This window comes from Fistularia commersonii, chromosome 22, assembly GCF_037954325.1.
Source record: "Fistularia commersonii isolate RoL2024-O1a breed Wild chromosome 22, RoL_Fcom_v1.0, whole genome shotgun sequence".
Taxonomy (NCBI): Eukaryota; Metazoa; Chordata; class Actinopteri; order Syngnathiformes; family Fistulariidae; genus Fistularia; species Fistularia commersonii.
Genome location: NC_141305.1, coordinates 10,065,288 through 10,093,223, shown reverse-complemented (window position 1 = coordinate 10,093,223; position 27,936 = coordinate 10,065,288). Strand labels below are relative to the sequence as shown.

The 27,936-nt window shown below is 39.8% G+C and overlaps 2 protein-coding genes across 3 annotated transcripts in view; one reads left to right on the top strand and one right to left on the bottom strand.

The window, feature by feature from the left end:
- Positions 1–22,072, bottom strand: part of zdhhc8b (zDHHC palmitoyltransferase 8b) — a 79,177-nt gene extending 57,105 nt beyond the window's left edge. The window contains exon 1 of the mRNA XM_086169237.1: positions 21,490–22,072. Coding sequence (XP_086025363.1) covers positions 21,490–21,593 — 104 coding nt within the window. The 5' untranslated portion in view covers positions 21,594–22,072. The remainder of the gene's footprint in view (positions 1–21,489) is intronic.
- Positions 22,073–22,226: 154 nt separating this feature from the next.
- pgam5 (PGAM family member 5, serine/threonine protein phosphatase, mitochondrial) lies at positions 22,227–27,534 on the top strand. Of its 2 annotated transcripts, none has more exons than XM_086169239.1 (6): positions 22,227–22,750; positions 23,399–23,571; positions 24,543–24,668; positions 25,252–25,340; positions 25,644–25,774; positions 26,998–27,534. In XM_086169239.1, the coding sequence occupies exons 1-6, from the start codon at positions 22,527–22,529 to the stop codon at positions 27,146–27,148; spliced, it is 894 nt and encodes a 297-aa protein (XP_086025365.1). In that variant the 5' UTR covers positions 22,227–22,526; the 3' UTR covers positions 27,149–27,534. The 2 variants fall into 2 exon arrangements, with proteins under 2 accessions (XP_086025365.1, XP_086025364.1); XM_086169238.1 differs by having other exon boundaries at positions 25,641–25,774.
- Positions 27,535–27,936: the final 402 nt, after the last annotated feature.

Genomic DNA, 27,936 nt, shown 5'->3' with positions numbered 1-27,936 from the left:
CTTCTGCCTGTGTTTGCTATATAAATGTATAAGAAGTGCCTGGGGCAGGTGTGTAGGAGTTCCTGCTTAGCCCCTGACCTCTTCTCCGAAGTCAGCATCCAGTGTTAGGACGAATTGTCTGCCAGCTACAACACAATACTCGCAGCAGCCAGGCAACGGTTAATATCCAAGACATTTCCTCTCCAAGGCAGAGAAGGACTGATCTCCATTACCAGATAATGAGGATGTCTATTCAGACTGTGCTCATTCACGGCAGCTCTATGCAGACATGTATTTATTTGATAAGCTTCCACATCAGCAAACCTGAATCAATATTATTTTGACATTATCAGGATAGGCTTCCATGACATAGCAAAGAAGAATATTTTAACATAATGGGATGAATAACTGCTGATTGAATTAAATTCATATAAATGAATGAGGTGTTGCTTCTTAAGACATTCTGCACTGAAAAATAAATCAGGGTGTGGTTCACTTTTGCAGGCATTGTTATAATGGAACTGTGAAACATTCAAGTAAAATTACTCAAATGAAATTCATCCGTATTTGAGGTTTAGGGTGAATAATCTGCAAAGAGATAATATCATAAATTTTATACAGGATTTTTAACAAATGATTTTTGATTTGATTTAGCATCTACAAACTAAGATTTATAAATATATATACACAATATAAATTACTTCAATATGTCAAGCATATTATATAATATATGGGCCTATCATTGTTTGATATGACATATGTCCTGAAAAAATTTTTTTATGAGAAAATCTGAATCAGAAAATGTGAGCTAATCATCCTGATAAATGAGAAACCAGACATCTTTTGAAGTATTCTGGGTAGCATCATCTAGTTTTTCAAATCCTGGATAAAGGCTGCAGTCCTTAAATATACGAGGTAAGAGTTGAATGGGGTTCTGCATCGCTCCAAAAAAACAGGAAAAAAATATTCCTGAAAATGTCTGTGGGGGATCCTGCCACAGACCATGTCAGAAATGGATATTCTACTCAACATAGAAGAGGCTGATCACCTTAATTCTGGGGCTGCTCTCAGGAGCCAACAAGTCAAATCAATTAATTATGTCCATCTGTCTGAGGCTCATCCATCCCCAGCCCACATTAACAGAGCAGTGTGTATATGTGCACACACTTCCAGGAACACAAGGTACCTTTAGAGCACAGGTGTCATAAGGAGAGTCACTTAAAGCCCCGGGCCCATCTGTTTCAACCATACTCAGTGGAGTCAGGTCACAACCACAGCAAGGTATTATAAGTTAACTAATCAGGAGCAAGGTGCTGAGACCTTACAGCCAGAGGAACTTCGTTCGTGAAAGACTGATTTCTCAAAGAAGTTCATGCCTCTGTCAAGATAACAGTCAGTTGATTTATCACTTTTTACTCTTTCCTTCACACACTGATGCATATACCTGGAAGTGGAGGTAAATGAAGGAGCCCAGAGATCTTTGCTCAGTAATGATCAAGGCTATTCAGGGTTCTGAGTTTGTGCGCAAGGAAAAGGTGTTGGAGAAGTCCTTTGGATATGTATGAAGATAAGACCTGATAGGCAGTCAGCTCAGTGAACCCAGAAAACTACTAAGATTTCTGGGTTTCACAGCCAAGAAAAAGGTTCCAAGAAGCAACATGTAAAGAAAAAAAAAGAAACTTTCAAATGGCTGTGGGTATGAAGAAGTCTGGTAGAATTGGGGATGAGACAACCATTCATTGCATCAACCTGTCCATAGCAGCTGACTTGCAAATACCAGGCTTTAAGCCTTGCTACCCATTTCAATGAGAGAGCGCTCCAGTTCCAAGGGAGGTGGCTGGGAGACAGGAAGTTAAAAATAGGCTTCACAATCATCAGTCACCACTTAGTCTGGCAATATGGAGAGCAGATTGTAAATGAGCACAGTGAAGTGCTTGAATGGCAGTCCTTGTTGCTGTCTCTCTGGGCTTGGACACACACTGAATCTAAAGCGGTAACACATACTGGTGATGATTGAGCTGCAAACACAAATTGAGGGTCTGCGTGTGAGGCTAATAAGGACAAGAACAACCCCTGTTGAGAGCATGAGAAGAGATGATCTTTAGTGCTATGGGTAGACCACTAGACTGACTTGACATTAGATTGGACCAGATTGATCCAATATGTTAACTAAACAGAGTTGTTGTTGGAAGCAGGGACTTTATCTTCGTTCTTTACCCCAGAGGCCAAGGGAACAGCTGAGGACATGTCAGTCACTTTAATACTGTTTGACAGATTTTGCAAATACAAAGTGACCATAAAATTGTTACAGGCCAACAATGTTGTGGCAGCTAGCCTTGCAGGTTGGGTGCAGAGCTACAAGGGATGCATTAGTTCTTCTGAGATGAGGGCAGTGTGACAGATGATGGCTTCCTGCACATCCCCGCAGCTCACACTAAACCTTTCCCAAAGCAAATTTACTGGACTAAATATACTGCAGCGATAACCTCTGTGTGCAAAATGTAATTTGTAACTTCTTTACAAAGTTAACAGGTCATGACTTAAAAAGCTGTGTGTCAAAGTAAGCTGACTTATTTTAATATTTAAGGTTTACTGATAAAGAGTGACTCAATTCTATGCTTTATGTTGATCTACTGTTGAGCAGCTACGGACAGCGTGGACAGATTCAATGACTTCATGGTTGACAAAATCATAAAATAGTAACAGTTAAATTTTTGTCTAAAGCCACTATGACTCGCGACTTTGCTCGCATTGGCATTATGCCCTTACTTGGAGAAGCCAGAAATTTTTATTTTAATCAGTAACACATTAAAATGATTGCCTAACAGGAAACATATACACGGTTCTGATAATATATTGTAATATTTAAGTGAAGAAACTCAAGTCCAGCTGCCACGACAAGATGATTTCAACAAGAATTCACCATCACTTGGATGACTGAGAACCTCCACGGACAGACTGTAATACTCTGTCAGCTTTTAGATATTACTCTGGTGTTTGTTTTGTTAAGAGGTGCTTAGTAATTGAACACAGTTTCTGTCTGATTTGTAACTTGCTTTCAACTTTGCCCTTCTTGACCAAGAGTGACCGAAAACGTGATTATGTGAAACTGCACCATCGATTTAAGCAAAACTGTGCAGCTGAACGATGACCCAAGCTTTCTCTTAAAATAGCCCTTTAGAAATCTAAACATCTTGAAATTTTGACGCAAACCAAATTTGTTCCCTGAAAGTTGATTCTCTCTGCTAGTCTGTCAGAGTGGGGGTTTTAATACACTTTTCCACAATATATGCCATTAAAATGTACACTAATTCTCCGAATAATGTCTTTGAATAATGAAAATAGTTTTGAAAATCTTTATGTTGCCTTCAAAAAGTGACCATTAAGCTTTCTGAATGTAAAATATCTTCAACAAGTGAATGTCATTTCCACTGAGCAAGTTCCACTTAATATTTAAGTTAACTGTATCAGTCAGCTGGGATATTCTTAAATTGTGGCTAAAAACATGTTTTAAGCAATCAAATTGAATTGCAACTCAGACCAACTCTGGGCTCTATGGGATTTGTGCCAAATAAAAAAAAGGCCTGCAAAGAGGGGAAGAATGGGACATGGAAAAAGCTCTGAATAAAATACTTATAGCCCCGGAGAGAATAAAACTCTCACAAATCTAACAAAAACCGAACATAGTTAGGCTTTGAGACTAATAAAACATTCAGCCTAATCAGTCTGCCTACATGAATCTTCCCAACTACTACATTGTCTTTATATCAGAAAATAATTAGCTCCTCCTCTAAGCATAGCCCATTAGACGAAAGATCAATACCTCTGTTCATGCTGTCTGTGCTTCATTAAGCACACCCTGAGGGATCACCTTGACAGGGCTTGAAAAATGAGATGGCAGGTCCAGATGCCTTCAACACAGTCGAGGCTGCCTTCATACACACACACACACAACACACACACACACACACACACACACACACACACACACACACACACACACACACACACACACACACACACATGCGTGCGCGCTCACGCTCCCACGTACTCACACACTCCTCGTCTCAGAAGCAGACAGGAGCCGCTCTCTGACTGTGCCTACTAAACCAGGGGCTAAGACACAATGCGTTTTGTTTCTGGATGTAAGGGAGCGGAGAAGACATGATTGCAACATGATAATGGTAATGAAACACAAATACACTGGCAGTCACACTTTTACTTTGGGCATGATTTATGTCCTTGCCGATTAAGGCTGTTCTAAAAATGTGCTTGAAAGCTAATAAGCAGTGCTAAAATATGACCTTGCCCTTCACACTATAAAGTCATTATTTTACATATAAACTTCATGAATTTGCATGTGTTTATGTCTATTTAAACATGGTTTGATGTCATGCCAGTCAGAATAGGAGCATGATGGAGGGATGTGACCGAGCATGTCTACTGGCAACGTGGTCGTGCTTCATATCTCTTGCAATTTGGCATCAGGTTTCTCTTATATAGAGGCTGCAGTCTTTATGGAAACGGTTCTCTGATGTCAACATCAAATGTTCACATCAACCAGATGGTAAAAAAAAAAGTAACATGTAACAATAGCAAAGATTTAATAGAATCCAGAGATTATCCATGCTTTGCTGGTGCCCTTTGGAAACTACTCACCTGAATGTATCTAATGTGCTATTTTGTTACTTTACAGTACGGCTAATTGCACACATGTTGCTATTTGAAGCTAATCTTTTCCTATAATTACAGAGAGTGGGTGCCGTGTAAATGCTCTTTCAGTGGCTTTTCTTCACTGCCAAGATTCTAATTATGTGAGAAGCACTGAATGCTTGAAATTCCCAGCCATGACTATTGTTTTACATTTACATGCAATTAAAAAGATTAAGCTTAATCAATTGACAAACAAAATCAGTAAGATTCGTATTAACGGTATATTGTTATGTTCACTAGAGCTCAACACTAACTGGATTTTTAGAGGCAGAAAAGATACGGATAATTGGGACAGAATAATTCTGATAGATGTTGGATATACATAACTATAGCGGGTGTACTTAATACACATCCATGAACACTTCTTTACATTTTTGGGGGGTATATATTTAACGTTACTAAATCACTAGCAAACTTTGATCCCAGGAATTTCACTCCAGCGAACATATTCATCATATCATTATATATACTTCTGTAGTCTCCGTCATTTGAAAGCATATGAAAATGTATGAAATTATTCATCATAGAGGCTGAAAAGACTACAGACTTGTGGTACCAAGCACTTTGGTTAAGGTCACCATGACTGACGATGTGACAGGCTCTTGAAATTGCAAAGCTGATGCTTAGATTCATCATAGCAATGCTCTAAAAATATAACATTTGTGGGAATGTACAGCAGGGGCCAAAAGGCCATACATATATTTGTCAGTTTTTCCTGGTTTTAGTTTCAACACTTGTTTCCATGGATTGGCGCGTTCCCATTACAGCTGCTCCTTCACCTCACTTGAAAGTGTGTTCAGCTGCTGTCACATTCCCTGTCACCCCCTGCTGAGGAACAGAACTTTTTCAACCTCTCCAGACACAACACCAACGACCCCTCCTCCATCACAGCCAGAGCTGAACCGTTGCTTTGCAAGCCTTCAGACTTGACATTTGAGCAACACTTGGGTAACTTGCACCTTTACTTAGTTCATGGGGTGAGACAGCTGGGCTACTACACATTTACATCTCACTTAACAATTGTTTACATTGTTTGTGGGAACCAAAGCCAGGTGGAGTTTCTGTGCCTTCTGGATTTTTTCTGTTTCCCCTCCATACAACTCCTTCTTGTCCTCTTGTAGGAAGCATTTGAGCTTTCCATCAAATCACTCACTTCGGGCCCTTTGGTTAATCAGACTCCAAAGTCTGACCAGAAAGCCAGCCACAGGGGTCATCAAGGCCAAGTTTAACCTGACCAAAAACCACAACATGGAGGATTGTGACATAGCATAATTTATTTATTGCACTACAAAACAAAAAATGATAGGTTTAACTTTTAGCGATGAGAATGTACATAGATGTACTGAGGAGGAGTCAAAATTTGTAGAAGTACTTAAAATCAGGCACACATTTAAAGTTTATGATTAAGGTATTTGAAATGTGTGCGTCTCAAATTTCTGAGTTGTACGCAACTTATTTGGTTATCAGACAACATATTACAATCATTGGTATTGACATTATCTATCCACTTAAACATCTAGATCAGTGTATTAGATGCAGAATGACCATTTAAAGCTATAATACAAAACGGAGTACAACATCTATTTGGCACCATGGATGCTATATATGTTTTTTTTTCTGCTACTCACGTCACTCTGGATTAAAGAATAAAATGCATTCTGAATGGTTTGTGTTCACTTGTGTTTTCAGGAATTTCACTGTCAATAGTGCGTGAGAGTCCAAGCTGTGGGCTCATCCTGATGGCTACAAACTGCAATCACTGTACTCTGGTCAGGTCTTTGGAGGATGCGGTTTATATTCGCCACATAAAAGAGATTTTGAATTTCAATTATGGCCATCAGACACTAACCACAACAAAGAAAAGGGTATAAAAAATCCCAGATATTATAAAATAAATGGTAAAATAGTTTCATCAAAATGTACATTATGACTTAAGCTGGTAGTGCTAAGCATCACTAATAACATTTTACACACATTCTCAGGGGGATATCTCAATTTCATGCATTTTGTACATTAGTAGATACAGAAATATACTTGGGAATTGCTGGCTAAGGCCTACTGCTGATAAGCAGTACATCCCTGAATGATTTCTTTACAACAGAGATAGATTGTACAGGGAAGACTGAACCCAAACACATGAATCATGGGGCTTTAGCCTCCACCAGAGAGAAGATGAAAACATATGTATTTACTCAGACAAACTTTCCCTGTCACAGATTGAAAGCAGTGGATGAATCATGATTTTGGACTGACGTAACATGAAAATTCCTGTTATCTGCAATAGATGTGGCATCACATGCTTCATTTAGACCGCAACGGAGACTTCGGGCAAATTAAAGGCTTTACAGAAAAATGTGAAGTGACAACTTCAAAAAATAGACCACTGAGAAAGACAAGCAGCTCCAGAATGTAAAATGGTTCAGAGAGGCAACGGACTATAGAGCTGGATAGGACTTGGTATACAGATCAATAAGCCAAAACATATTGACTGACATTCACAGGTTATCACTGTTGGTCAGTGATGCTAAAAGGCAGAATGCTCATGGGAAGATGTGCATAAAAACTGCATTAACACCTTTTCATTCAGAGTGAAGCTTAAATGAGTTTCAGTCAGAAACAAAGAACCAAGAGTCCAAAGAAAATATTCTACAGAAATGCCAACAAAGTCAACAGGGAGTACTCTGGGTAACATGGCGGCTGCTGTTGTTGCTACTGCTGCTTCTGCTTGCTTTTGCAGCAGTCATCCATCACACAAAGTGAGCCTGCACAGGACTGGAGGCACCCTGAGTAATAATGTAGAGAGCTTTGTTAAACTGGAATATCAGCACAACCAATCACATTGATAAATCAAGTTGTGTACAGATGTAGGACATAACCGTTTTGTGAATCCTGTTTTTCTTGATAGCTAAATAAATATGCATCGGTCAATCAATTATGACACTGGCTGCATGAGCCTAGAAAAATCATGCAATATAGGGACTATTTCTTTTATCATCCTCATTGTTTAAGGTAGTTGTAACAAGACTGATCACATTTTAAACATGTATCATAACTAGATGGCTGAGAACTTCCACAGACGTATTTTTCATCATATTATCAATGTATATGAGACATTTAAAGTAGCATGTGAAAGGTAGCTTAAATCTAGATGTACTTAGATGGATTTGAAAGTCTTCTGATATCTGAAAAAATATCACAAATGTGACCTTTTAAATACAATTTAAATATTTGGAGATCTTATAAGGTATCCCTATTGTTTTTTCCAAGGATTCTATGGTCACTTCCTTCTTGCCGCATTCCAAATTTAATGGTAATTTTTTTTCTTCATTTCCTGCTGCTCCTCCTTTCAGAGCATCTTTTTTTTTTCTCTAGGTCATATTTCCAAAATGTGCACTTATTCACTTATGAATGTTCAATGATTTCTATATGTAGAAAAGGACATCAAATTAAAACAAAACAAGCTTTATATGATATGATTGAAATGTTGAGAACCCCCCTAGAAGTGCAACCTTTTGTTGATTGAATGGATGGCCCGCCGGTCAGTAGGGATACTATTAGAACAATTTGGGGGGATCAGCTGGATTTGGCTGGGTGGCTAATAGTTCTTCAGTGGTTTAATCAGGATTTCAGCAATTATTCACACTACTGATAATGCACAATGTGCCAATGGCCATGGCTGGGGTTTACTGCCCGAGTCTGTTGTTTAAGCGAGCCTCTGTCGAATGGTTTAATGCTGCTGAACAAAACCCGGTGCAACCGGGTCATGGAAATAGATGACTGTCCCATGCAAGGTGGATTAAGACTAACTAAGACCCTTATTTAGAGTAAAGTGGTGTTGTGGACTGACAGCAGAACTGTGGCTCCTCAGGACTCTGTAACATGCACTCAGTTTTATCAAAAGGCCAAGCTTTGGGTTCCAACCCAGCACATATCATTTCAGTCAATTTCCCCCCAAGACCAGAGGCAGGGAAAAAAATGTCAACATCCTGAAACAGATAAGGCAGGATGTGACTTAAAGTTAGTCAGGACCAAAATAAATGGAGTGACTGAGTTATGCATAAAAGAATAACTTCTTAAAGTGTTTTTTTTCTGGTTAAACAGTTCAATTTTTCTTTCATTAAGAGGGATCATGCTCTCTGATTCTGCACTCTAGTCATCTGGTTACCTCATGAAACTGAAGGACTTGTTTGTGCTGCAGTAAATCCTATTATTAAATAAGGAGCTTCATCCCGGATCCAAAGCCTGTTAAAGAGCCTTGAATGTTGTTTTGTGTGGCTTGTAGCATTTTATGCATATTTGTATTCTGTATTGTATTCTGTCTGAATTGTTTCTATTTCAAAAAGAAGGGAGTAGAGGGACGGTAGAGACCATGGTATGGAGTAAGTGCCTGAATAGATGACTCAAAACGAAGCCAAAATATAAATTACCCCTATATTTCTAAACTGATCTGAATGTAAACACTTAACCTAATTTTTAGTGTTGAAAGGTATTTTAACTTTGCATTTTAAGCACAATTGCTCCAGAAGACGAAAATACATTTGAACTGTCCTGATATGTTCTATAAGAGGGCTGCACATTTCTGGTCTCCTTGTCATCGGGGTCAGGGGCTAAAAAAGATTGGGATACCTTCCAACACTGTAAAGCAAAACAAGAATATCGCAGTGACTAATTCTGCATTGCAATTACCACCATTTAACATAGTTGCTGCTTAAGGACTACGCTATTAAATTTGTGTAATATCACATATACACCTGTTATCTATTTGGTGGGCTAGTTTAAAAAAATTCTCAGATTTATGCCTTGTGTTTTGACGGTTGTTAAACGATGTACATGAAACGTGTTTTAGACTGACAAGCTTGGCCTCCGTGGCTGATATTTGACCAAATCCAATTATGACCAAGACAGAGCCGGTAATTTAGCATAAACTCTGATATCTTAATCTGTAACTCACCTATTTCTAATATTACTCCTAATCCCTAAAGCCAATGTAGGGCTAATCTAGTAAATTGTGCCCTCATTGTCTTGGAAATTAGGCTGAGTTTGAACTACTTCAGTACTTCAAGCAATAAAACTGACTTTTATTGCACATGTGCCTTTGTACACATTTAAATGGGGGATGACTTGAAAAACAAAAGGTTAATATTCTTGTGGATTATAACATGGATTTATCAAATACTGTTGGGAAAAAGTAGAGTGCATTAGCTATGAACAGGAGTGTTTTAACCAGTGGGGGAGGTGTTGAAGGCTTATCCAATCTTCTTTGCACAGAGAACTAATTTGTTCCATGTCTTTCAGACATTTGCCACATTACTTGCATAAATTTGAGTTTTGCCTCATAAATCTGTGAAGAAATCCATAATCACTATGAATATTTGATTTCTTTTTCTTGCAGGACTTAAATATCCAATTTCATTTCACCCCAGCACTGCCATTGATTTTTTTTTCGCCCTAAAACAGTCTGAATACACAATTTTAGTATTCATGTTCAAAATGATTAAAAAGAAAACACCCACGAAACTCTTAAATATGCCTAGCATGGCTCTGATTGTTCAATCCTCCATGCAAACTACTGCATGAGGAGTAAACTAAAAGCTGACCGACCTGCCGTGCCTGGTGACCAGTGTGAAAGGAAGGAGCATGGTGAGAAGACAATCCCTCAAGACTGGAAGCAAAACAAACTGAAAACATCCTCACCCTGATAGAGATAAGACATGCCTCCATGGACCTTTAGGCCATAGAGGTCCCAAAGCATGGGAGACCCAATTAAAGTGCTCAACTAAACAACATCTCATTAAAATGTGAAAATGTGCTTTCAGCCTAAAAAAAAGGGGAAAAAAGGGTCAAAGAAATGGTCTTGTTTTAGTTCGCTACATGAGCTCCTTTCGTTTTAGTATATAACTAGCAATCAAGTCCCTGAACAAGTATGAGTGAGACGTAAGGAATTCATCCAGAGTCAAACTTCCTGCCCTTATTTTTTCAGTCAATAAAAACGTCTCTGTGACTTCATCTGGTGTAGGAAGATAAAAACTGCAGGCTTTTCTGCAAAATTATTAACCCTGCTGAGCCAAAGAAAACAGTGTTGTAGAGGAAATCTTCAGCTCTGAGTGGGCTGGCTGTTCTCCTCTAGAATGTCTAGAGGACGGCTGTAACATCTGTGGCAAATAACTTCCTTCCCCCCAAAAATTAAGAGCACTCATTCACTACGAATCTTTATATTGTCTGTGAAACTGGGTTATAAAAATAGCACAGGTGCAGTGAGAATGAAGCTCATTGTTTTTCAAATGAGAAAATCTGGGACTATATTAAAAAACAATCATTAAATGACATAAGGGCAAAATCATTCACGGGACAAAGTCAAAGTCGCTCTGAGAATACAAAGATGTTGATGTGGTCCTCCAGTTTGGAAGACTCCAAATACCTCTTTTTGGGAGCCAGCAACTGAAATTTCATAAAGCTCAGTGAAAGCCTTCAGGCCAGAGACTTTTAGTCCACTTCGAGATGAATCTCATTTAAAAATATCTTCAATGTCGAGCATGATACCTTTGTTTTAAATAGTTATTTTGGCACCATTGTACAATAACAAGCGGTGGGAGCATAAAACCCCCTGTCTGGATCTGTGCAGGGCACAGTGTCTAAAACAGTAATGTTTCTATCATAAATAAAAAGATAAATTTGTCAGAGCTTAAAACAAAGCCTGGCTCAGAATACACTCAGGGCTTATGTTACTATAACCTTGATATGGTATGAACAGTACCTCCTGTCTGCTAATGTTAGTGAACTCCAAATTTAAATAGCTGCAGACATTATGTTATCCGCCAGTATGAGGATTTTATACGTTTCTTCTAACAGATCTTCATCATGAATGGGTTGATGTTCATCCTGTCATTGTTACTTGTAGGCAGTCGCTGTGTCTATTTTTGAATGTAGGTCAGTTAAATGGAATGGGAAACCATTTGTTCCGTTTCTATCTGGGCACACTATTTAAGGGATGTAAGAAGTGATTTTGAGATAAAAAGTGCAAAAAAAGGAAATGTAGGGTTGAAAAGGGTAGATCTATATCATGATTTTTGTCTATTTTTTATCTGTAGTGATGCATCATGAGGTTGGTGTTATGTTAAAACATTACCTGAAATAATCAAAAATTGACAACTTCGAGAAAATCAAGAAAAAAAGCTTCGGAAAAGTAAATAAGTAAATAACTGAAACCTGCTTAGACTACCTAAAATTCTGCATGGTGGCGTTGTATATTTGGGATAAAGCGTTTTGAGAGCACTTTCAGGAAAATTTCAAAACAAACAGAAAGGAAATCAATCAAAAGTTTATGTAAAAAAAAGTGGACTACATAGCAAACTCAGAGCCTGATCATTTGATTTGATTAAGTCCTAAGTTTGCTTCTGCTGTGTATCATTCCACTTTTTTAAATTTCTAAAATATGATAAAAATACATAGTTGTATGTACGTATGTATGTGATAGCTGGATAGCTGGATAGATAGATAGATAGATAGATAGATAGATAGATAGATAGATAGATAGATAGATAGATAGATAGATAGATAGATTAGATGTTGCCTCTTTATAAAATATCAATTGTCCTATCAAAGCCTTTTTATTCATGTGCAGGTGCTTGGCATTTGGGAGACAGAGATCCAATTCATGTTCATATTACTCATTACTTTTCTAGAGAGGTGTGAAACAACAGGCTATGACAGATGTGACAGTATAAGGTCACCTCTCGCATTATTAACAAGTAAAATGAAAAAAAAACAAAAGGGAAAGCCAGGCAGTATGGCTTTTAGACACATGTTAAATAGACATTCTCTACATGATCAAACAGGTGTTACGCAGAGGTACAACCCCCTTCACACTCATAAAAAACATGATGTATTACCACAAAGGCTGCGTTTATTTTTCAAAGTCTAAGTACAGGTGCAGAGCTAAGTGACAGGCGGGTACGTTTTTCGGGCCCAACCTACCCCCCCCAGTTACATATTTTGAAATAATTTTTCAAATTGCTTCACATCTAAGAAGATTTACGCTGCAGACTTTGAATAATTTTTGACTCTTCTGATCTAGAGAACAATAAGGTTCTTGGTATTATGGGTTGGAATAAATGCTGACAGAGCAGATTGAAAAAGCAAACAGCGGATTGTCTCTTGAATGAGAAATGCTAGCCACCATTTGGCTGTTTCTAGGTTTTAGGCTCACATCCTTTGCAGGATTTCAAGGATTAGACTCGAGAGTTTAAGAATACTGCATTGTCCCAAACAATTTTTGGAGAAATTGTAGAGCATTGCAGTGTCACTTAGTGACACTCAGCAGTTTCATATCTGGCCTTTGGGGAAAAACTGTGACACTATACACACCACCTGTGTTCTTTCTAATAACAGTCTGATACTGATATAAGACATCTTTTCTAAAATATATTTATTTCTTCTAAAATGTACATATGTTTAAGCCGAACAATTTAGCAGGTCTCTAAGCAAGTCGAGAAGCCACCCTCACCATGAGCATATGGCATGCTGATGTACAATCAGATTATCTTCACTATTAATGTATGGCTGCATTTTGTTCTCAAAAATTCAATTTTTAGGATTAATTCACATTACAAATGGGCAAGTAATTGCTGATTCTTTCAAGAGCCAGTTAGTAACAAAAGGAGTACTAATACCAGCATTAGCATTTTGTTTAAATAACAATTATGCCCCTTTCAATCAACAGCAGCTGTAGTTTTTGAGGAGTCCGAGGAGGTTTGGCATGTCGCCTTAGATCCTCAGCAACTTCTACAGCTGCTTTGTTGGGAGAATATTAACCAGCTGCATCACCATATGGTATGGCACCACCATCAACATGGACCGCAAAAGCCTGCAGTGAGTGATAAAGACTGCAGAGAAGATCACCAGGACCTCGCTGCCTTCTTTATAGAGCATCTACCACCACAGAGTCCCCCGGAGAGCAGCCAGCATCGCCAAGGACCACACCCACCCCCAATATGGACTTTTCACACTCCTCCCCTCTAACCTACACCTGCAATTAGTGAGTTGCACATTCAAAGCTGCACTCAACTGTAACTTTCACATCTTGCTAATAATGTTTATGTTTCTGTGTCCTATTCACATTTCCCCGCACACTTTATACTTCCCTTCACCGTTTACAGCTAGTTGTTACAACAGTATGTTTGTTTGTTTATTTATTGGGATTATCTGGCACCACTGCAGATGGCAAAGTAAGAATTTCACTGTAGATGTTTCCAGACTGTGCAAATGAAAATAATACTTTGAATTCTGAATCCTGAGTGTGGTTTTACTCTGGCTATTCACATGACCCATTGTGCTACCCCCAAAAACTTAGGACAATCTTATAAAAGCTATAATCACATAAAAAATCAAAAGTTAGCCATTATGGAATCTGAATGGCTATAGCTGCTTGGCTGAACTCCACGCTCATGATGAATGAGGGCTGTTTTTTGTTTGGCATGCCCACTCAGCTGCACTGACGTCTGAAACCACACACTTCAAAAAGTGGCAAAGTCCCCAGAAGACATGCCCTTGTGATCACAGAGCCAAACTGCCTGTCCATCTCTGATGTAAAGGACATGGTCGCAGCTCCACCCTTATAAACAGAGGGTCCGCTTGCTTACAGATTTCTTGATCTCTCAGAAGGCCGAACCAGCAGAGGGTGTTGAGACACTGGGCTCTGTTACTGCTTATTACCAGTCATGGTCTCCCTCTGGCAAAACAACATGAGGGGAAAAAGGGTGGAGACGACAGCGGAGGGAGAGGCTGAAGGTCCAAATCAATCCCACATGTTCCCCAAGAGGAGCCTTTCCAGGTGGCCCTGGGTTATTCAACTTTTTGGAACACGACAAACCCTAAAAGCACCTCGCTGGACTTTCCCGCACTTTTCGCCCACACACTGCTGTGCACTGCATCCACATGGATCCACTTAACTGGACCATGGCATCACAAGGCACAATTTAAAGCACACGCCAGATAGTTACTGCTCCAGAAAAACCAAAAGGACCTTAAATAGACAAAGAGAAAGGAACACAGCCTGCAGCTGTGATGAGATGCATGATGGTTTGTTTTTCTTCCCCAAGATGTGAGGGCTTTGATGAATTCGAGAATTTTACATTTCAGATTTGTGAAATTATAAAGATTTCTATTATTGACAGTGCAGGGAAATTGTGCTGAGTGTATAATCACAGTTGGGGTACGTTATCACTTGCATTTGCACATTATTATATTGCAAATCTTTTCATTCAGTTATGATAAATCATACTAATCTATTCCTTTAGAGCTCAAGATATCTGCTAGATTTTCAAAATGAATCACATCAAGGCAGAACCATTTGTATACAATACAAATTTGAATACCTACTGAAGTAAAATGCACTGAAATGGCACTTTAAAAGAGAACATTTTTTCGTTTAAATTTTGATAGTTAAGTTTGTGACTTAATAGCAAGAACCATGTTAAAAATATGTAATTGGTTTGAGATTGGTTTGAGCAGCACTTCTGACTTCTGACTACTGGTACTTCGAATCTTCGTTGACTGAACTGCACTTCTTATAAGTCGCTTTGGTTAAAAGCGTCTGGCAAATGACTGTAATGTAATGTAATTGACAATGATTATTACAATCATCACTGAAAAAAATGATTTTTCTTGGCTGCTTCAGTGCAATTTCGTTCAGACCAGTATGGACTTGCGTTCTCCCCGATTCTCATCCTAAAGCATCAGCCAGTTCCAGAGGAATTTAAAGAAAGAAAAACCAATTAACGTTCACAAACTACTGACCTTAACTCAACATTTTTGAATATACCAAACAAATACATGAATAATGCCATGGTCCTATTCAGAATGTATGAATTTGTTTTTAGAATGCAGTGATGTTTTATCATTCATTTTTTAATAATCTGAAGTTAGTTTCAGTGTGAGTTCATTTTTAATGTGCTGTCCCTAATTAAAGATGTGCAGAAGAGAGTGAGGGAAGAGGATCTGTCAGCATTATCTCAAGATAGTGGTGGAGCAGTGACAGGATGGCAGGGAATGAGATTAGATGACCAAGCCTTACATTCGCTGGGTTTCATTTGCTCATCAATAGCAGAGGCAGACTTCCCCTAACTGTATGACTGCTCCGTAGGCTGTTAAATGAATTCAGCTGGAAGGAACCTAAAGTGGCCGCTCAGGGTGTTGCCGCTTTTGCAAAATGTTCTTACAAATAACAGAATGTAGTCGGCTCATCTAATGAAAAAGGAAAAAGAGCAACTTCATGCATATTAAATCTGAAAGCAGAAAAGGAGAGGAAAAAAGGAAGACTCTGACTCTTCACTCGACACTTAAATCCAACCAGGATGCAGGTTGTACCGAGATCTGTCAGTCAATGGTCTCAGAGATACAGAAAAATTAAGTGAACTGTTTTTCCTCAGTCTTAGAGGTCTTGGATTTACCTTTGTGAGGGTCATGACCCCTCAACGAGAGCCTCGACTCAGCAGCATTTCTTTGAGGAGGCGCAACAGCTGGACATACCTTGGCTTGACACATGATTAATGGGACCGCCATTCCCCGTCACGGTAGACAGAAGCATTGGGTTAACTGCATCTTTACAGACGCCCATTCAGGGGTCCCTTTACAACTGCAATTATTATAAATCAAAAGATTTGTCTGTAGCTCCTATTTGATGCCCTTGCTGTTGAGCACAGGAATGATGGAATCGACAGTCAGATACAAGCTCTTACAGGAGACCTCAAACATGCAAACATGACATAGGCATCTGATTTCTGACACAATATCTTCAAACCATCAAAAAAATTTTATCCAGTTTGTATTATTTTAGATCATATTTTGCTTTGCTTATAAAATATCATTGATTCATTTAATTAAGGTTTAAATTAACATTTTCTCATGATTAAATGGAGACAAAAAGAAGAAGACAAGAAACAGACAAATTAAGTTAATCTATTTACAAAAAACACACCATGATTTCTCTATTAATGCAGATAAGAAATTATGCATGATCTGTAATTGTGATAGATATGATGGTGAATAAACTTAATCCCTCCCTGAGTAAAACTATGGAGTTTTAGTTAGACAACCATGCATCAACAAAGATGCAGAAACAGGCGGTTAAAAATTATACTTCAGCTTGGAAATACGCCTTCTGGTTGACCATAAACCACAACAGGAATGAGGATAACAGGAATGGTAAACCACAGATTACCAGAAAAACTTGTGTTGATAGCATCAAGAATATGATGTAAAAAGCTCTCAGCAAGTGTATAACCAGCACATTGTTTCCTCTCCATTTATAACTGATAGTCACTTTAAGTACCTTCTGGGTCAGGCGTGATACAATCCTTCACTTCTATTGTCAATCACAGGCCATCATTCGGAGCTGTTGATGGATGATGGATTACATTGCTATCTAATCTGATGAAGCTCACCGTAGCACACTGGCGCGCTACTAGTTTTATCCTTTGTAGGAAAAAAACACTATAGCGGGTATCTCTACAAGCCAAATACACAACCATAAAACTGCATCACATACATTTTATAGGCCAAGAAGATATTTTGAGCTAGGTGAGCTTGTACGTCCAATGGCTACTTCAGGCCTCCTCTGTTTTCATACAAGATTATCAAAGTTTTATCTTCTGTGCGACATGAGGACAGGACCCATCCTTAGCTACAGGGCTGAAACCAAATGCTGTGATGGCATGCAGGGACAGAACACTTCAGCGAGTGTGTCTGATGACACGATGGGCAAGCAGTGTTAAAAGTACGATCGTGGATGGTAAATGGACTCCACTTATACACCCCTTTCATCACCTTGCCGTCTCAAAGCATCTTACAATGGATTCACCTATACACACAAACATGCAAGGCACTGACCAGACCATCATGAGCAATTGGGGATTCAGTGTCTTGCCCAAAGGGGCTCTGGCAGACAGAATATGCTCGGAATTAACCAACCTTCTAGTTGGAGGGACGCCTGCTCTAAACAACGGAGCCACAACTGCCCCTGAAGGATTTGCCTTCAGGTTTTCTATATGCAACATTATTGTAGGAATCACAGGATACGCTTGCAAAGCTTGCCTAGAGGTTAAAGTTCAAAAGTTTAACTGGAATAGTCTCAAAGTCAGGCTCCTTTCTATTTATAATAAATCAACACTAAACACATATTAGTCAGAATGTCAAATGAGGAATATTAGCTAAGATGTTTGGGCCCCCGCAGTGAGCATAAAGACATTGGCCCAACCAAATGATTCATTTAACTACAAACAAATAGAGGGTACAATGCAGCCACAAATGTGGCACAGGAGGAAAGCAAATGACTATTAATACCATGCAGTGACACATGTATGGATACAAGCTTGTTTACTAGACATGTAATTAAAAGTATGTACAGAAACACATGGAGGGTGTGGAATTGGGTTATAAGGGTATAATCTGGGATCATCCTTTAACAACTAAATTACATTCTTGATAGATTAATAACTAACTGATTGGTCCCAAGATCAAATTCCATGGAAAATCTACCAAAACATCTTTTTTTCAATGATATCATCATTTTAACCTTTTTTTCATCTAATTATCTGTTCCTACAAAAGGAAAACTTAAATTATTAAATAAAGAATAATGATGATTTCAATAAATGGTATTTACTACCATTATGGTCACACTGTAGCCTATTCAAGAATCAGTCATTTTCTAAAACTTCATCTGATCACTGATATGGCATTTTGCAATGTTATGGAATACCAACTGAATAGTCATAGTGCAAATACAAATGTACTGTCATCTTTGAATCTGTGATACCGTTATCACAAGCTTCGTGCCAATATTTACCCCTTTTCTTGAAATAAGATAAGAAAGATATGATAAGATAATATAATGTTTATTGATCTGCATAGGAGAAATTCTTTTGTCACAGCAGCGTAACAGTTATGGGTCAACAAATATGAATATAAATATTAATGGAGAGACAATTAGAAGAGAGTTAGAAAATAGCAGAAGAGCTATTTCAAGAACTTTAGATGAACTATTTCAACAAAATATTGTAGCCTTTTTTATTTTGATTTTGAAAATAAAATTAAAAATTAACATTGATATGTCATCAGAGAATATTCAAGATGTTGATGCCACAAACACACACACATGCACACACAGACGCACAACCACACCACCATTTCCAACTCTGTGTCCTTGGATGTTTATTGGAAGGCAACATTTTTGGGAGACGTTCTTCTAAAGAATTCTATGGACACAAAATGGGAGCACTTCATTTAATGGGCAATTTTCTCCTGTCTGGAAATTTTGAACATAGGGGAAACAAGGCACCTCCATTCTGGTGACTATTGTGGTACGAGACAATGTAGGTCCAAGTCCAAACAACAGTTTGGAAACCCTTCATTATGAGGGGGTTGTGTGATGGCTAGCTGTCCCCTTTCCTGCCTCTCTACAATTCTGCAGTCTGGTCTGGCGCAGCAGTAATGCCTACACATTTTAAAATATTGACTAAATCAATGTTTTCTGTAGGATCTGAATAAAACCCAGTTGAAAATGGTGTTTGATGTAAGGGAGAAAACTGATGGGGAAACTGGAGATTATGTTCCTGTTAGACCTGCTCCCATATGTAGTCCTGACAGAGATTTACCAGCATGAGACGGCCTCGCTCAGTATTTGCTGCGTAGCAAAAAATGCTGAATACTTGAAATGAAGTCTTGTCTGTAGGATCAATACATATATTCCATTCGCTTATCTGTTCTATTAGGCTTGGAAACTAAAATCATGTAATGGCTATTTTGTTTCAGTGCAAGCATATTTTGATAGACTAAGTAATATAACCTACTGTATAACAGAATAATGTTCTGGACAGGAAAATATTATTATGGCTAAACCATGACTAAAAGCTTAATTTATCGTCAGCTCTTTCTGACAAATCATGGTCATGCTGGGGTGATATAAATAATGCTACCCTAATGCTTTCTAATTCAATCCGGGTGGCAGACACAAACTGTTAGGCTCCACTAAGTCAAACACGGTAACACCACGACCAGTAGGAGTGCTCTAAAGCTGGACCCAGATCTCATCCTCCACTACCCAAATGAGTCCTAAATACATTTCATCTCTGGCAGTTTGTTGTACATGTGGGGAACATGAGGCACTTAAATAAGTAAATAAGTAAATGGCGTACAGAGATTTAAATTGCTTTTACGTCTAGTTTTTACGGCATTACACATCTTTTACACTAATTAATAACTGCACTGCGGCTTGTGCAGCAAAAGGCAGTCGAGCTGAAGAAAAGGGTGGACTAGGCTCAATATAATGGACTCTATGTGTTTGACAATAGGAAGGCATGGCCTAGTTTGGATGCGTACTGCTCCGCAGGGAGTTCCATTATGTTACACTCAATCCTTCTAATGTGAAACCAAGGAGCAACAGAGCAAAATCATAATCCTAACCCTTGAACCATCTGCTGCTGAAATTATGTTAAGGTGGATTCATGTCATCCCCGGCAAATGATCAACTGATAGTAAGTCCAGCAAACATTGTGGGATGTGCGAGAGCATCATTACGGGAATGGCAAACATAAATGGTACATTCTGTCTTCATCCAAATGTCAATCAGACGATTAAGCAAAAAGAAAAATCCAGAAAAGTGCTGTAATGAGTGCAAGGATTATTTCAAGCTAGAATTTAAGATACCTGCAAAACCTACAAACGCCATATGTTCCACTCTGTCTCTGTACTCCAAAAGCAGGACATTTTTACTTTCTTTCAGCATCCAATCTTATGAATTGCTATACCTCAAGTCATCAAGAACCGAGCACACATGATCCACGTAGCAAATTGGCCATTAACAGGACACAAAAACCGTAAATCGAATCTGGTGTCTGTAGTAAACCAAGAAATAGCTTTAAATAGTCTAAATTCAGCCGACCTTGGTTGGAGATATATACAATCCAACAGCCATTTCATTCTTCAGTGCACACACCCAGTCTATATGGGGGAATGGATGCTGCCCCCCACCCCACCCATAGCCTAGGTCAGATACTAAGACTTTGACCCTTTGGTCCTTTTGAGAGGGAGATTTCACCAATAATCCGTTCACCTGAAGGTTCTCACTCTGACGAAGGAGTGATGATTCAGACAGCAGACACCATCTTCACCGTGTCTACGCTAACCTACTCATTCAACAGATTGGGGCTGGGTGAGGAGGGACATTATTCATACAGATGCTGAGCCTTGCCTTGATATGAACACATCCTATGTGTGTGTGCGCGCGCACACACACACACACACACACACGCACACACACACACACACGGATCTGCACATCCGGAAGCAACCAACACACCGGCTTTGACATCCGTGAAGCAGCGGAGGAGCAAACTCTGGCAACGCGTGGATTGTGCGTGATGCCCGTCCGGCCAAGTCAACCATCTTTTATGTCACCCCTGGCGTGAGGCTGCTTTTATATCGGAAGGGGAGTGTCTGCGGCCTGAGCACCGGGGGTTCTTTAGGGAATCACAACCTTGTTAAACTTGCATGCCTTACTGCAAGTTTGCCTTGCATATGTTCTGGCTGAATGGTTGCAGCTACTTTTAATTTTTTGCAAAACCATCATACATATCCCGATGGGAAGCATACACTTCACTATACGTTCACTCATCCCGCCCTCGAATGCAGACATGCAAACTTGGAACCCCCCGCCCCCCCGCTCCCACAGTGATCCGAGGGCACATGCTGTGAAAAAAACCGGCGTGGACCAAAACGGGTGGAAAGAAGATGTGCAACTTACGTGAAAACGAAAAACAGAGTGGTCGATCCCACAAGGAGCGTGGCTGCTGTGGACACTGGGATGTATTTGGTGGGTTTAAATCTCTTTCCAGCGCTGGTGGGCATTCTGTAATTTCCACATTCCTCAATTATTTATTCCGGTAGGAGTCGCATGTGGAAGAAAAAAAGATGAAGAAAAAGAAGAGAGAGATCCAGTGCGTAACGTATAGGCCTTTCGGTGACTGCACAGGTACGATCAGCCGGGCTCTGCCGCCGCTGGAGCCGCATAGATCCCTGCGATAGAAAGGCAGGGAGGCGTAGAGCTGCTCTCAGAAAGCCTTGGAAATCCCACCCTCGCAATTCAGCCCACTGGTGAGGTCACTGAACCGCTTTGAAAAGGTGGAGCCTCTCTGCAAAAACTCCTTCAGGAGCGGATCACCGGTGCGTATGCGTTCACCCCGACACGGCACGGCGTATTCCACGAATAATAGCCTCAGTCGATTGAAAATCGCATAATATACATAAATACATTTCTCCTAAACGCCATCGGGTTTTTTGAATCGGGGTTTGGAGTTTCTGAAAGACTCGAAATATGATTAAAACACGTTTGGGTTTGTTTGTAAACACGCATAGAATGCCGCCGTGTGTGTGGTTTTGCGTGTTTTATAATGAATGGAGTTGACTTGGATGATATTCAAGGCTTCTTAACTTTATTACCGTGGATTACAGCGCCCCCCGCTGGTTACTTCGGCACACTTACGCAAATCGGACTATCTTGACTCACTTGGGCCGCCGTATTGTTTGAAGCCAACTAGATTAGTCTTCGATCTCTTCTTGTTCGATTCTGTTCTGACTTTTCAGTTCCAACCGAACAACTTTTCCTCCTTCTTCCTTCATGTTGTGGACATACAGGTTTTATTTGTATCCCGACCCGGAATAGTGGTGAAAAAGCTGCTCCGTTCAACAAACAAAGAAGGTTTTGTACGAAGTGAGCGATACCGCTATTTGGCCAATTGAGCCTAGCTAATTTGTTAGCATCCTCCTGCGGTGCCAGGCGGTATGTGGTACAGAAAACCCTTCAAACTAATATGTGGATTCGCCGGCGGGACCGCCGTCATGGTTGTCGCGGCTGCCGCCGCCGACTCCCACTGCCACTTCGGCGAGTTGCGGAGAGAAGGCTGGTGGTCGAAATTCTCAGTCCTCCAAGCTGCCCAGCCGGCGTGGACGCCCGCGACCCACACGCCGGCCCCGACCGGACAGGCCTGGGACTTTAACTGGGATAAGTATGGAGCCCCGGGCGTACTTTCATTTCCCGCCGCCGTTTTGTGTTGTTCGGTCGTCACGTCAACCCTGTCGTTGCGATTCATTAAGGGGGAAAGTGAATAAAAATAACTATTACCCATAAAAACAACTATTCGCTTTCATAGCAATAAATAACGCTCAGTTTGGCAGTGGGTATAAGCCAGACCTTGGCATTTTACGGCCCGCGGGCCACATCCGCCCGTTTTGCTTTTTATATCCGGCCCGCGAAACTATTTTCTTTGAATATTTGAATAAGTATTTTCAACCACTATTGAATTTAAAAACTCCTGATTTTTTTCCTTTTGTTCAATTTTGTAGGGATGATTACATATAAAATAATATTGGTACATTAAAATGATCATGAATGATTTTGAAGTTGATATAAAATGCCAAAAAATTAAATATTTCAGTTTTGTTCAATTTACATTGTACATAGTTGGCACATGCATAAAAATAAAATATTTGGCCTGCCAGTCAAAATAACCGCCCACCCCTGGTATAAGCAAACATCCACACAAGAGACAGGAAGCAAAGTTTAAAGCACAGTAATCTAGTTTTGCATGTCTCAAGTTTACAATGTTGAGCATAGCCGTCCCTTTTTTAATCCGCTGTGGCTTAACTGTGTTCAGGAGAGATCCATCAACTCTGCTTAACGGGAAGAAGAAGGAGAGCGCAGCTGAAGACCCCAGCTCCGAGCAGGACAACGGCAAACCCAAAGCAACACGCAACATCCTCCTTATCAGACACTCACAGTACATCCTTAGCGGCCCCACCGACAAAGACCGGGTCCTCACCCCTCTAGGTGTGCACTCACTCTTTTTACACCCAACATAAGATACCAGGGATAGTGTATCCTAACATCGGAGCTGGGCAATAATTAGCTACCATCTATGTTATGATTTTAACCTGTGCATATAGCTATTCATGGGATGTTTCCACAGCAGGAGAAATATTGAAAGATGGGATTTTTATGGATTCAGTGCAAAAGAGCAAAGGTTTGTCCTAGAGGAAAAAGAGCAGGGATAAATGGAGGACGATGATTTGCTGTGGTGACCCCTTAAGGGACCGTCCGAAAAGGAAAGGAGATAGACGATATATTAATAGATAGTCTTTTGGATTAGTAATGGGGAAACTTAATTCTTTTGCCAGTCTTAAGTCACTCACCAGAGAAAATTGTGTCTTTGAATCACTGAGTCAGTCACATGTTTTCTGTGAAGGGTGGCTTAACCTGAGCTACTAAGCCATTTGTCCATCAAATTACAGAGTAAGTCGTTTTGTTTTGTGAGTGGGGAGGGCTACTGTGAGCACTCTGATTCTTTGTTCACAGCTCGCAGCAGGGAGGGAAAGCGGGACATGAGTTGAAACAAGAAACTAGAGCAGGGGTTCTTCCCACAGGGCTAATACAGTGATTAACCTGATCCACAAATGCAGTTAGATGAGCAGCTATTCAATAGTGACATGTTTTCTTGTCTCTTATTTACAGTTAGCTAGATAGCAGTAGCAGGGATGATTTTGAACAAGTTCATAGAGATGAGGATTCATGACTAAGGAGTCAGTAACAGGATTTGAGATTTGAACAATTCATTCACAGCTGGCACGCTTCTATTCTGGATATCAGGATATTTTTTTTTGTTATCATTCTCCCAAGCCTGCAGTTCTTTAAGGAAGAAATGTAGTTGGATTTGATATTCTTCCTAAATATACTGGCATTTGCCTTCGTAAGTGTACACTCTAAAGGATTTTAACGCGGTAATTGTGTTCTGCATCATTCAGGTCGAGAGCAGGCTGAGTTGACAGGCCAGAGATTGGCCTTGTTGGGACTGAAGTATGACGTTCTGGTTCACTCCAGCATGACACGGGCCACAGAAACAGCAGGCATCATCAGCAAATACCTCCCAGGTAGAGGAGAAACATCATGAATGTCTTCTTTTTGACACCTTCAGATTTGCCACTCTGTATTTGCCATAGTAGGCTGAATTCAAAATACTATATATTACTAATTAAGGCCCTTAACCAAGTTCGACACTGATCACCAGCATGCTGCCACCCACTGCATAGGCATGTGCACCACAGAAGACTTGGGAAGATTTGAAACCATAGGACAAAAAAAGAAATATGCTTGAAGTTTATGCTTTATTTTTATTTTTTATGGGGAATGCTACCGCTTTGTTAAAAAAACAACTGCCCGCTGTGAGAAATTTACATGAGTAAAGCAGTATGAGTGAGCTGAAAATCCCCAAATACTGTAAACAATGTCTTTTCCTGGTTCAAAAGCCATCTGTTGGTTTATGTAAGTACAAAAGTTGTAAATAGGTTTAGACTTGGAAAGAGAATATTTGCTATTCAAATCTTGTTTTCTTTTTGACAATTTATTTTTTTTAGACAATCTGACTTCTTCCAGTGAAATCAAAGCTTCTGTAGCCTTACAAACCATCACAGCTGTGCCTTTTTTCCTCCAACACTAAATTCCCCATGAATTCAGGAGTGGAGCTGGTGAGCTGTGATTTGCTGAGAGAGGGTGCACCCATCGAGCCGGTTCCACCTGTCACACACTGGAAGCCTGATGCTGTGGTGAGAAGCTGGCCCTCCGCTCCCCACCCCAGAATGAACTTCCTGTTGCATTTGCATCTTCTAGTATTCAGCTCGGTGGCCCTCTGCACCCACATGTTCATGCATATGTCCTGCCGAGTACTTGTTTGAGCTGCCTACGTCCGTCTGCCAGCTTATCAGAGACTGCCACAGGAATGGAGCGCATTTCGGAGGGAAACTCTTCCCACATTCCTGGCAGTACACGTCAGCATTATGTATTGACATACCAACACAACCCACGTGTCTGTCAAGCTGGCTTTCAACCTCTCTACCGTCCTCCAGCAGTACCATGAAGACGGAGCTCGCATAGAGGCAGCCTTCCGCCGCTACATCCACCGGGCCGACCCCAAGCAGAAGGAGGACAGCTACGAGATCATCGTCTGTCATGCCAATGTCATCCGTTATTTTGTCTGCAGGTTTGTGTCCCCGGCTGGTTGTGGTTCAGCTTCTTGTGCTTACCATTGTTCAAAGTTATGCTCTAAGTTGCATTATAGTTTCCCATTACACTATCTTAATATTTTGTTCTTGGTCTGTGTCGCCCTTGGCTTGACAAGAACCTGATCCATACGATTGGTTGTGATGTCTTCTTAAACTTTTCTTATAGGATCAATACAATCATTTGTGAGTCATTTAAGCCTACATCTGATTATTTGGACTGAAAGTCAGCTGCAGAATATTAGAATAAAAGTGTTCCTAAGTTACAGATTTGGAGAAAAGGGTACAAGATGCAAAAAAATGTTTCGATTTTAAGATATAGTAACAAGCTTGAAAACATACAGAATTATCAGGAGAGTGAGTTTTTCACTTATCTTGAAAAAGGTTTGGTTGTGTTGTCTTCTGACCTTATAAAATGGTCACTTTGTGAGGAATTCATACATAAATGACAAGAAGAGAAAGAATTCAGTTTACTCTTCCACAATAGTCAAAACACCATGTTACATCTACTGATACATTTGGGACGCTTATGGGAGCAAGTTTGACCCTTCATCACAAAGATAAGATGACCAACTCCTGTTCTTAACTTCACACTTTACTTGACAGATGTTTAATAACGGTCCGTCAGTCTGTTCACCTGACTCCACTGTAAGAAGAATTCTCCATGTATAATTCTTATCTCTAGTTGAACTAAAGCCCCTCACTCTTTGGTGTTTTTTTTAATTTTTTTGTTATTCTATTTTATTTTTTTGAAAAAATGTTTCTCAGAGTTTAATTTATTGGCAGTATCACAATTTTTGCTTGAGTATGGAGAATTTGGAAATTTCCACACTGTGTGATGATTGAAGACGCATTCTATTTTAACAGGATTATCCAGTCAAAATAATTTGATGGTGGAAAGTTTGCAGAAGAAATTTAGCCAAATTCATGATGGTCCTTGATTTTATACATATACTTTCATTCTATATATACACACACACACACACACACACACACACACACACATATATATATGCATATATATCAGATCAGAGATATATATATAGATGATCCAGCCCGTGTCAGGTGGAGCAGCATTATCTCAACTAACAGCTGAAAAAGATCTCCACAGAACAGTATCAGAGTAAGATGATACTGAAATGGTTGTCCTACTGATGTCAACTGTCAGCAATAACAAATAGCTGCTCATTCCTTCTTCTCTCAGGGCTCTGCAGTTTCCTCCAGAGGGTTGGTTACGGATGGGCTTGAACAACGGCAGCATCACTTGGCTCACCATCCGTCCAAGTGGCAGGGTGGCTCTCAGAACTTTGGGTGATGCAGGCTTCATGCCCCCGGACAAACTTACACGGACCTGATGGTCCATACAACTCTGCACACTTCTTGAACTTGGGTTAGAGGGCCACTTGGCTCCGCAGGTCAGTCACAGGGTCATTATCTCCTCAAGTGTCTTGGAAATTTCTTTTGAAGCTCTCATTTTACAATCTTAAGTACCGTTTGAGAGACTGCAGTGGCACTGTTGTTGACATCTATGTCATAGAACACCAGCAGAAGTGACTAACAACTGCTTAGCAACTCCTGTGGAATGTACCTGAGTATTTTTACAAAAGTGACTGATTTTTAAACCTCTCCCAGAAATTGTATTTGTCTAGGTGTTGTAAAATGCAGTTCATGCTTTTTGTGTCATTGATGTGAGGATCGTGTGTCCAGTGCTGCAGTCAAAAAAAACAAGTTTCAAAATCCACTTGGTCTCATTTTGTGGCTTACTGGCTTTGCAGACGCTGAAACAACACAAACCATCTCAGACACGTTGGCAGTGAAGGAGGGGTGATGTTTATTGATTAGTTGAAAGGACATGAGGTCTAGACTTACAGAAAGAATTCACAATGAAAGTCAATTTAGAATATAGCACAGAATGCTAAAAGCACAAGAAGCATGTCTTAAGTTTTTTAGGTGTGTTTTTGCAAAGTTCAAAATTCTTCAACATTCAGCAGGTTTAGTTCGCCTGAGAGCACAGGGATGACAGTACAATCTTATCCATCAAGTGGTTTGTGCTCCAATAAGGGTTTAGTTCACAAAAGGAAAAAAATACATTCAGAATGTTTGCGTCTCTTTGATTAAGTGGCAATCTGAATTTTTCAAATGA

Excerpts from the sequence above, each read along its gene's own strand:
- pgam5 (XM_086169238.1), top strand. The coding sequence starts at position 22,527 with ATGTGGTACAGAAAACCCTTCAAACTAATATGTGGATTCGCCGGCGGG. Across the intron at positions 22,751-23,398 it reads TGGGACTTTAACTGGGATAA|GAGAGATCCATCAACTCTGC; the intron begins GTATGGAGCCCC and ends AACTGTGTTCAG. Across the intron at positions 23,572-24,542 it reads CCGGGTCCTCACCCCTCTAG|GTCGAGAGCAGGCTGAGTTG; the intron begins GTGTGCACTCAC and ends TGCATCATTCAG.